The sequence below is a fragment of the Populus nigra genome, chromosome 5 (genome assembly GCF_951802175.1).
Source record: "Populus nigra chromosome 5, ddPopNigr1.1, whole genome shotgun sequence".
NCBI lineage: Eukaryota > Viridiplantae > Streptophyta > Magnoliopsida > Malpighiales > Salicaceae > Populus > Populus nigra.
This window is the reverse complement of record NC_084856.1, coordinates 3,946,039-3,957,971: the sequence shown is the minus strand read 5'-3', so window position 1 is coordinate 3,957,971 and position 11,933 is coordinate 3,946,039. Positions and strand designations below refer to the sequence as shown.

Below are 11,933 nucleotides of genomic sequence, written 5' to 3'. Positions count from 1 at the left end.
TTAGTTTGTTAGGAAAAACCTTGCATATGTTCATGGACGTGCAAATTGCCTAGTAATTGATTTGATTTGATTTCTTGGTTCGTTGGAAAAATATTGCCAAAAAATTCTCCTCATATTAATTGATTTTATTTTTCGGTGTTTTGGGAAAATGCTGCCATGAAAAAAAAAAAGTTTCTAAAAAGACCACTTGCTGGTCTGGTTTTTAACAGCTGCAAACCTGGTCATCGCCGGTCACTTAAATCCCGGGTTAATCTGTGAGACCAAACCTGGTCTGCAACAATGGTGATGTTTCTTGAAAATTAAGGATACTTGTACGAAAAGTCTTGAACAATTCGCATGTGATAAGAAAACTAAGTAATAAAAAGGCCGAATACAAAAAAAAAAAGAAAAAAAAAGCGTCACCTGCGAGTCAAGCAGAGAAACCTAACAGCCCTCTCTCTACGTAAAACTTTTATTGGTATTATTTTTATATTCTGAGGTGTCTTCTATTCTAAACATCGCAAAAACCCATTTCTCCGATTTCTTCTTCAATTTCACGTATCTTACTGCCTATCGTCGATCTATAATTCCACCCACCATGGCCTCCAACGGAGCTTCTACGGTCAGTCCAGTCCCTCTCTCTTTTTAATCATAAATTAATGAAATTCACGACAATTGTTTTACTGTGTTTTCATCAATGATTACGGTGATGAGTAATCTTTAATTATGATTAATTGCAGCAGCAACAGAGACCTGCAGTGGGCACAGAGAATAGTTTGGAGAAGATCAAGCGGCAATTAGCGTCCGGCTCTGGTAGGAACTTGTTGCAGGGCCCGCTTCTTAAGCGATCTGAAACTGTACGGCAATTCCCACTTCCTGAATCGTTTTAACTTCGGAAATTTTCTTTTCAAGTTTATACCCAAGAATTGCAGCCTGGTTTTAACAGTACCTTATTATAGCTATGACTGAATTCTTTGGCTGTTGAATTATAAATAAACTATGACATTTTTGGGTCTTTAGGAGTTATTGATTAGTTTGCTTCAATTTTGCGTTATTAGCTGAGGAAATGGAATGAGCGATGGGTGATCTTAGACCCAACTACTGGGAAAATGGAATACAAGTGAGTAAATGTTGCGCTTTTTTTCACTTTTCGCCTGTAATGTTTCAATCCTTCAACTTGTGCTGGTTTTCTTGTGCTTTAGAACTAGGAGAAATGAGCCAGCTTTGAAAGGGACGATTCTCTTCGATGCAAATAGCACCATCGCAGTTTCTCCTGTAAACTTCAAGTAAGATTGGTGTTTTTTTTTTAATCTATTAAGGTTCCTTTGCGTATTTTCAGAAATTAATTTCATAATTAATTAATTTGGATGATTATTAACACTGTTGTTTCTTTTGGTGTGATTTAGTGGGCTCCCAAAGTACGATGGATGCTGTTTTTGTATCCTTAGTTAGCCAAACTATTTGAATTTTCTTCAGTTGAAAGCATTGTAGTGTAGGTTAATTTGAATTTGGTGATGTTGCATGCTTAACTATAATTTAGACATTGGTACTCCCCAGAAAAAAGATTACTTCCTCTGTGCAGAGACTCCTGGTGCAGCTAGAGCTTGGGTAGCAACTTTACAGTAAGTTTTGCCTTTGGAATATGGACTTTTCAATGAGCTGAAGGATATTTTTCTGTTCCCGTACTTTCCAATGATTATAGATGGTATTCTTTTACGTAGATTTGTTGATTATTTATGTAAAGTTTGAAATATTGTTCTAGAAAACTAGAAAGCAATAACATCCTGCTGGTCCATGTCCTAGTTTACATGAATGCAACATTCTAGGAGTCTGTGCCTTTTCCATGAAGATGATCTACATTGTGAACTAAATTTTCACAAGCCTTATGTTGGTTAGAGATTTTGGAATTAAGTATACACTTTTTAAAGCATTTTTTTCCCTCCCAACAGTATACCATTTGTTTGAATACCACCTTGGAGATGACCAATTATTGTATTTGTTGGAGCTTCTAAGAAAAGATATATATAATAAATGAGCAAGTTCAATAGAAAGAAAAGGTGACACCAGTCAAATAGATGTTCATGAAGAAATCATTTAAGATGGTCTCATAATGTGAATCTGTCTGAGGTTTCCATGTAGATCTATTGAATAAAAAGTGCAAGGTTGAAGAGGCAAAAAATGGCAAACATATGGTGTGTCTTCAAGCAGCGAGGGAAAGAAAATAGAATTTTAGAATCGTATGGCTCATATGGTCTTGGATAGGGTAGAAATAAGGATAATTCTTGTAGCCTACTCCTGCTAGCATTGATAATCTTGTGGATGATTTGTTTGGTCCTCTGTGACATTGGAGTAACTTTCAAATTTGTGTTTCTCCTTTAAAGTACTTCACATAGGCTGTATATTGAAGTCATTCCCTGTTCAAGTGCTGCCCTAAAAGTTAAACAATCAGCTCAAAACTCTTCCTGCCAACACTGGCAACATAGTTGAAAGATTTAGAATCTAAGAGGCAAGTTTCTCTAAAGCATGGGAATATAACAGTACCTCTTTTTCTTCATTTAGGTTCCTTTTTCTACCTGTAATAATTTCTTTTAGTTGGTCTATGTTTTTGCTAATGATGTTCAGTAACTAATTTACTTTGGCCAATCTTACAAGGATCATATGAGATCATGTTTTTTTTTTTTACTTTATTTGGATTGATGTTGAAAATTGCATTACTAGTAGTTTTTTCCTTTTTTTTTTATTATTTTTTTTGGCTTGCTGATAACCAGTGCTACTCAGTTGGTTCTAAAAGCTCATAAAGAGGCTGTGGACTCCTTAAGTGGAAATGGTTCTGCAAAATTAGGAACAGTTGCCACTGTAGTTGCTGCAGCCAATTCAACAGCGCTGGAATGCTCTAAAGAAATTGAAGCAGCAATGCAGATTTCTTTGAGAAATGCTTTAGGAATGATGAATAATAGGACAACTGATGGTCCAATGGATGACAAGACAATCCTGAAGGTATATAATTTCCAAAATTTCTCTTTCTTGTTCTTTTGTTGCTATATCACAATTTTTGTCCAGATTAAGGGAAACATACTCAGTATGCTTTATAGATATTCAAAATTGGTTGCCTTTTGTTATTTTTTGGAACTTAAGCTATAGTGCCCCATTGCATTGTTTACCACTTGATGTTTACTCTTAGAAGACGTGTCAAATTTCATGCCCTTTACCCTCTATTGACTGCAAATTCTGAGCTATGTGCTCCGAGCTTGTGTAAATGCATGAAGAAGTAGTTCTCAGTGCAGAGCATGTGTGCACAAGCTTGCTTATGAGAATTATGCACTCAATTTTTTTCTTTAACAGTGAAATTGAAATAGCAATTTGATGTGGGACAAAAGAGATTTAAAGATGAAGTAATGAGTTAAGAAGAAGAAGCTTAAAAAATAGAAAAAAAAGCTAAAGAAGAAAAGGAATAGGGGTTGGAAAGTTGCAACTCTACAAATTTTGATTCAATTCATCAAATCTGTCTAACATTTAGAAAAATAAGATATAAATGCTAAAACCCTAACTAGAACAAATAATTGGGTTTATAGCCTATTAAATAAAATATCCAAAAATAACTAAATTAAGCCCAATAAATAAACCTAAATAAAATTCAATAACACAAGAGTTGGCCTATTCTCCATCATCATAGATCATAAAAACGTGTGAACCATGTCTTGGGTATGATGTCCCCATCAACTGTTCCAGGGTTGGAAGAACTTGACCTCATCGAGTATAGTTCATGGCAACTCTAATAACACTTTCGAAGATAAGGATCAAGCTATTGTGATGTCTCTTTGGTAATCCAAGTATAGTCTGAATTTAGTCGTCTATCTCATATACTAGGATTCATTGAAGTTCATCATCCATAGTAAAAACAATTTGTCCATCCAAAGTAACATTAATATGTTCATTTTGTGCCAAAGATAATGATAATAGGGCAAGAGTCTTAAAAGGATTATTAGAGATAGACTGTTGTGTTTTATATATATCGAGGTTCTTTATGTAAAAAGTAGAGCTAATATCAAAGTTTAGTCTCGCTACTCACTTGTAATTTATGACTAGTTTTCAAAGGACATCTTTCATTGACAAACTTGTTCCCTCTGCTTTATACTGTTCCATTGGTCTAAGAGTTTATTCCTATAAGACCAGGGTAGGTATTTCTCCTGTAATTCTTGTTTCATTTTGGTTCAATCAGTTATGAGAGGTTTACCTCTCATCTCTAAACAATCAGAATCTCCCCAATAAAGTTGGGCTATCAATGAGCATCATCTTAGCAAATTTAACTCTCTTATTATCAGACAAGTTATGCCACACAAAGACTTGATTCATGTGATGAATCCACATATCAATGACCCAAGGATTATGACGATCATTAAAAGTGGAAGCTTCTATTTTGTTAGGGCTCGTGACTTGCTCATCAAGGTCATCATATGTAGAGTAACCTAAATGATAGTTATATTGGTGACGCTCATGGTGAACTTCCCTATTAGTGATTATTGCTGTAATTTTTACTTGTCTTTGGGTGCTTTATTTGAGAACTCTCTAGGGGTTTAACTCTTTTAGACATATTGGTCATCTGAGTTTAGAGTTCCTCTCAAATGACCTTGAGAGTTTCACTAAGGGTTGGGTCCACGGTAAGTGTAAGACTTAAGGTTTGACACTAGATGATCATGATACAAATGCAACACTAACTTAGAAATGGAATTGAGATCATATATGATTTCTACAAGTGAAATCACAATACAAAAATAAAGCTAATTTCATTTTTATTTTTAATGTGGAGATTAATCAAGAATAGAAAACACCAGAGAAATTTTAAGCATGCAATGTTAGACCTTTAAGTGTAAATGATTAATCAAATAAAAGTCACAACTTTTTACTAATTTCGATAAGCTCCACAATTAATAAAAAAGTCCAATGACAAAATTTGAATGACAATATATAAAGTGGGCAAATATATAAGGGTGTAATGCAAGGAGAGTCTTTTTTTAGGCACAGAAGGTCACTGATAATTTGAATAACAAGTGTAATACCAATACAATAAAATTCAACGTATTAAAAGGTAAACTTATTTACTGTCTAGATTGCTTGGTGGGAAGATGTTGGAAGGTACTATTGCTGACATGGCAAAAAATGCTGACGTGGCAATGATGGCTGACATGACAATGCAGTGTGATGTTGTTGACGTGCATTGACGTGGTAGTGCGTTGACATGTCACTGATGTGGTGGTGTGATGGCTTGGTGCAGACATGGTAGTTTGATGACATAGCTGAGCGAGGGTAACTTTTTTTATTCTTAAGATTTGGATTGTAAACAGACAAATTAGTTTTTTTCTTCAAATGTTGATGATTCTACACAATTTCTTGGGCTTGGAACTATGTTGAATTTTGAGGATTTTCACAAGCTCTAAAAGATCGATTAATTGTAATAACAATTAAAAGCCTAAGCTTTAATATCAAGGTTGATACGGGACAAAAAATATTTGAAGATGTAGTAATAAGCTAAGAAAAAACAGCCAAAGAAAAAAGCTAAAGAAGAGAAAGAATAGGGGTTGAGAAGTTGCAACTCTACAAATTTTTATTCAATTAAACAAAATTGTCTAACATTTAGAAAAATAAGATATAAATATTGAAACCCTAACTAGAACAAATAATTGGGTTTATGTCCCACCAAATAAAATATCCAATAATAAGTAAATTAAGTTCAATAAATAAACCTAAATAAAACAATAACTAAATTAAGCCAATAAATAAACCTAAATAAAATCCAATAATACAAGAGTTGAGCTATCTTCCATCATCATAGATCATACAACCGAATCATGTCTTGGATTTGATGTCCTCATCATACTTGCTAGACAACTTACTGTTTTAACACTTGCTTACTCCCACAAACAAGAAGTTGTTTTCAAAGTCTTGAACATTTTTACCCTAATATTATTGAGTGTTTCACAAATTTCATGTTAGGAATAATAATAAATAGTAATTTTTCTTTAAAAATCAAAGTGGCTGGCTTTGTTATGGTCTTACATGGAAATTTGTGCCTAGAGAACCCAACTACGCGTCCTTTTCTTTTGAGAATCAACTAACTATCCTTGCACTATATATAAACTACATGCTGTGCAACACCTGCCTAGGCTAGGTTGGCATGTTTCCAACCTGTGGCTTCCTGATGCCAAACATTAAGTTTATTTGACTATTCATTCCACATGGACTTGGTTTCTAAAGCGAGAATATTTTACAGGAGACGCTGAGAGTCAAGGATGAGGAATTACAGAATCTGGCTCGAGATATTCGTGCTCGTGACTCAATAATAAAAGACATAGCAGATAAACTATCTGAGACAGCTGAAGCTGCTGAGGCTGCAGCATCTTCTGCTCATACTATGGATGAACAGAGAAGAATTGTTTGTGCTGAAATTGAGCGGTTATCAAAAGCTTCAGAAAAGCAGCTGGAGTCATCCATGTTGAAGGTACTAGTAATCCCGCCTTTTTCAATGGTTCATTCTATAGTCCAAAGGCTATATATATATATATATATATGTAAACCATATGGGATGTGTTAGCAAAAGCAAATCCCTCTTCAAGACCATATTCTCTCTTTCGAGATGCAGTTTGATTAATGTGCGTATCATTGCCAAATGAGAGCTAATGCCTACGTACAATTTAGGATGTCAGTTTCAGTTTGTTTATGTGGGCTTTCATTTATGGATGTGTGTAGTTAAAAGAGTATGAAGAAAAGGTTGTGACTCTGAGTAAGGAAAGAGATCAACTGATCAGGCAGAGAGACTCTGCCATCCAGGAGGCAAATTTATGGCGTTCTGAGATTGCAAAAGCCAGAGAGCGTGCTCTGATATTGGAAGGAGCTGTTGTTAGAGCAGAGGAGAAGGCAAGAGTTGCAGAAGCAGATGCTGAAGCTAGAATAAAGGAGGTTGCACAGAGAGAGGCAGCTGCTGTGAAGGAGAAGGAAGAGCTTCTAGCATACGTGAATATGTTACAGGCACAACTTCAAAGGTTTGACATCTGATCCCTTCTAACCCGATAGAAAGATTGCTGCCCCTTTTTTCATTTTTTGATGTTTTGAAATCATCTTATATTAGCCTTTAGGAGACATTTTGAAATCATCTTATATTAGCCTTTAGGAGACATAAATCTGTATATTTCACTCTTGGATTTTGCCATTGTACTGCTTCTGCTAATGTACCTCGATTGTTTCTTTTCTGCATTTTGTCATCAGCATTTTCAGCCCATGAAAGGGGAAATTAAAAAAGATATTGTACTTGAAACTTGCTAAGATAGACAAATTGATATACCATTCCCTCAACAGGCAGCACAAAGATACAAAGCAAGTTTTCAAGGAGAAAATGGAGACTCCAAATGTTGTGGACAGCACTCTTCCCCTGACTAAGCATGTAGACTTGTCAGATGAGAATGTTGATAAAGCTTGTCTTAGTGTTTCTAGAGCTGTCCCAGCTGCTGGGGAGAATGTTGTGCACATGGCAGTGGATCAAAGCAACCCCCGGCCAGTTGAAGATGCTGAATGGAGCGATATTCAGGCAACAGAGTCAACAATAGCTGATGTCAGAGAAGTTGCGCCGGAGATAGATGGAAGCAGCCTGGATATTCCTGTTGTTAGGGCACCTGTAAATAATCATCATGAGCAAGGAGCCAACACCTATCATCAGGCTTGATGTTTAATCTTGCATGTTCTACAGCGGACAACAATCTTTAAAGGTAGGGAATGGCATGCTATTTGAGGTCAATTGACAGTAAAATCCTAAAACTTCTCGAGGTATGTCTTTCATCCGCTGGCTGGTTGGACGCCATTGCTTGCTATATCACCATGTATCTTCAATGAAGGATACATCCAGAGCTTTCCTGGAATGTATTTGAGAGCTTCAAAATAGTCCATCTATGATACGCGTGTACAGAGCGTTGTTCTGAAATCTGAACCTTCTTGTCCTAACCATATATTTTCCAGTCGTCATTGTTGTGATTGACTTTGTATCTTTGTTAAAGAATACAGCTGGCCATTCTTCAATGTCTCTGAGGGCATAACAATAATCCCTTTTTTATGTTTGTGTAAAGAGCTTGTTAGTTCTGAGTGTTAAATGCATTTTTTTCTTAAAGATGCTGACCTCTTTTGTTGCTTGATTGGGTTTTTGTTGCTTTTACATGCGTTGTTACCCAAAGATTTCCCTCATTAAATGAAATCATTTAACGAAGCACATCCAGTTGCACCAGGTGCAGTTTCTTTGCTAGTTTAGCTAAGAAAATTTGGATTTAGTTGAACTATGCACTAAAAGCCTTAGAGTTGGCGCGGCAATTTGTTACAAACTTGATAGTGTCGTAAATGAGAAGGCAAGTGATAACAATAATTTTTTTTTTTTTTTTGTAAATTACAAGAACAATCTCCCTCCCTCCTCTCTCTCTCTAACTCTCAATCTCGATTTCTCGACCACCAAATATTTTTGTCAAGGTCAAACCTTAGTAAATTGATACCAGAGCCATGAATTCAAGGCTATTGCAGGAGGAAACAAAAATAATAGTGGAAAACAACAAGTCAGCTTTGGAAGTGCACGGTAGACAATTGGATGAGAGAATACAAGTTCTTCATCAAGAATTGTAGGATTCAAAGTTTCCATTTGTGCATTGAATTGATAGGAGATCATGACCTCACTAACTGGGTGGAGTTTGTTCGATCCATTTGTACAAGACTTGGCAGCAAGGACGATGTAATGGAAGAACTCAACAAGTTGGTGCGAGAGAAAGGGGTATAAAAGTATGTTGAAAGGTTTGAGGAGCTCAAATCTTTAATGAGCATCTTGAATCCTTCACTACTATAATTATACTTTATATCAAGCTGTATCAATGGTCGCGAAGATGGTATCAAACTATCATTGAAGATATTGAAGCTTGCAACATTGATACAAGCATTTGATTAAGCAACGTGGCAAAGGGAGTCTAAACATGCTTAGCGAGGAAGAATATAATGTTACCCAAAATATCTCCTCCTTTCAATATGGAAAACCACCAAGTAACTCATCTTTCAAAACTCCTTATAATGCAAGAACTAATTTTACAGTAGAAGGAAAACGATTGCATGGAACCTTACATGAACAAAAGAGAAAATTAAGACAGTACTATTATAAATATTGGGAGAAATTTGTATTAGGCCATCAATGTAATTTGAAGAACTTGAATATGATGAATGGTGTAGAAAAAAGTGAGGATCTTCTAGAAGTAGATAAGGGAAATAATAATAAAATTATGGCTCAATAGGATTAGGTGGATCAGTATGGCTTATCTCTTAAGACATTGGCTAATACTTATGCTTATAATACAAGGAAATTAACAAAACGAGAACCTTATAATTCTTATTAATAGTGATAATACCCAGAGCTTCATAGATAAACATGTGGTTATGGAGATCAAGCAAAGGGCTACCAAAGTCTAAAGGTAAGGGCACTATATTGGTTATTGTGGACAAGTTTATAATATATAGTTACTTCATTGATTTATTACATTCTTTCACTACTAAGATGGTAGCTTAGATATTCTTAAATTATTTTTATAAGTTTCATGGTTGTTAACAATTATTGTGATTGACATTGACAAGATATTTATCGATTTAGTTGTTAGGTATTAAGTTGTTTATGAGCTCAACTTATAATATTTAATCTGATGGATAGTCCAGACATGTAAATCATTGTTTGGAACATACCCAAGGTATATGTCTATGAATAATCCTAAATATTGGTCTTCATAGTTGGTTTTAGGACAATAATAGTATAATTCTAACTACCATTCCACTATCAAAATGAACATTTTTCATGCTATGTATGTTTATCCACCTTCATCTAAGAAATGGTGTGACTAGATAATACTATTATGACATGAATTGGAGAAATGTTGCAGAAAAGAGAACAAATGAATCATAATTTACAAAGACAGTTAGCTGCGGGTTTTAAAAGGATATAAAGCCGAACCCGTGGTATTTTGGTTCCGATAAAGTCATTCAAACTGTGGCATATAAACTTTTGTAACCAGAAATAACTAACATCCACCCAATGTTTCATGTTTCCTAGTTAAAGAAGAAGATCGGAAGCAATGACATGGTATCTTTCAGCGTGATTAAGAATATAATTATGGTTGTTTTTTAAAGTATTTTTCATTTGGAAATGTATTAAAATAATATATTTTTTATTTTTTAAAAATTATTTTTAATATTAATACATTAAAATGATCTAAAAATATCAAAAAAATCAGCAAATGAATCAGCAAAATAATCTAATTTATTTTTTATATTAACACATTAAAATGATCTAAAATATATTAACACATTATATAAGAAATGGACTAAGGATTCAATTTAACAAGTTGATAAATTTGAATTTAATTTAATTATTCTCATATTTTAATATTCTATATATATCAACTTCTTAATTAAGTCTTTTTGTAAAATATTAATAATAAAAATAAAGTGCCAGTATATTACTGTAAGAGTGATTTGCCTATATTTTAAACAAGATTTGCCTATATTTTAAACTTTATTCTAAAAGTAGTCTACTTTTTAGAAACTAATAATTTTGTTAATATTGGTATTTTGTTTAATTAGAGTTGAGGAGAATTTACTTATTACTTATTAGTATTGGTAGTATATTATAATGTTAGTTTTATATTAAATATATAGTAATCAATATATAACTAAGGAGTTCATAATTTACTTATTAGTAGTGGTACTTGCGATGGAGAAAAGCTTGAGCCTCCCAAATTACGGTTCTATATCATTTCCATTGCCTCCCTGTCATTGTTCTTCCACGCCTGCCAGCCTAGCCTAGCCTCCCTCTGTGTTAGATGTAGAGATATTAATTCATGTCCAAGAGAGCTAACATAACAACTCTACTTGCTCATGTAAAAATAAATTAGCTATTTCAAATGGTTCTTTAATGGCTTTGTGTAATTTGCGCAAGAGAGAGGAAACGAGGCATGAGAAAATTGAGCTTGAAACACACGTGGTTTTAAACCTTGTCGGAATGGAGATAGAATTTTGTGGGCGATGAAGCCGTGGAAATTTTAAATTGATTGGGTTTTTCATGGCCATACCTTTGACGGATAGAGTAATTGAGCTTGACTACTTTTTATTAAAGTGATGGGATGATTGTCGTTTTATCTCAAGGAGAGTGATGTAATAATGGAAAATAGTTATTTTTTCTTGCATGTAACATTTCAAGGAGACATGTTGACAAGAAATAACCATTAACGAAAAATACAGACATCGCACTGAAAATCTACGCATAAGTTAAAAAGAATATGACATTACACTGACTTTTTTGGAGCTCGTGACTTTGAGTGGCGATTGGAAAGACTAGGGTGCCGTGAACAGGATTGCTAATCTATGGCAAGTTCGTTTAGGCTTCGCCTGAATGCATATGTTAGCCCATTTAGGCTTACCCATAGACTGGCAAGTACTAGTCCATTTGAGCTCATGCAGGACTGATTTTGAACATGAACTAGACGAGACAGGAATAAAATTTTGGTTGGTATGTGCATCACATGTGCTAGCATGTGAGTCACGCCCATTATTTTTAGGTGGTGCATGTGACTCACCTTTAACTTTGATAATGAACTTTTTTTATGTCATTAGGTTTTTCCAGTGTGCCGTGCATGTATTGATCGGAGCTACAGCGTGCACTCGACATTTCTTTTTCTTTTTTTTACTCTCTTTTCTATCTTGGAACTATATGCCCATTTTTTTTGTTCTAGCTGTTTTTGGTGTTGCCGAATCTATTTGGGCTAATGACCAAACAAACTGTTTCTTTTTCCATCAATGAGAGAAGGAAATATATAACCATCTAAAAATAATATTTTTTTCAGTTGAGTTATTCCATACTTGGTCAATACAATTGAAAAACTCACCAAATCATGGGA

General features: G+C 34.5%; 1 protein-coding gene across 2 annotated transcripts; it reads left to right on the top strand.

Moving 5' to 3' along the window:
- Positions 1–220: 220 nt before the first annotated feature.
- On the top strand, positions 221–8,131 carry LOC133695060 (uncharacterized). Of its 2 annotated transcripts, none has more exons than XM_062116830.1 (10): positions 221–601; positions 723–836; positions 1,038–1,099; positions 1,182–1,265; positions 1,386–1,417; positions 1,520–1,601; positions 2,748–2,976; positions 6,248–6,475; positions 6,724–7,016; positions 7,330–8,131. In XM_062116830.1, the coding sequence occupies exons 1-10, from the start codon at positions 578–580 to the stop codon at positions 7,691–7,693; spliced, it is 1,512 nt and encodes a 503-aa protein (XP_061972814.1). In that variant the 5' UTR covers positions 221–577; the 3' UTR covers positions 7,694–8,131. The 2 variants fall into 2 exon arrangements, with proteins under 2 accessions (XP_061972814.1, XP_061972813.1); XM_062116829.1 differs by having other exon boundaries at positions 222–601; positions 720–836.
- Positions 8,132–11,933: the final 3,802 nt, after the last annotated feature.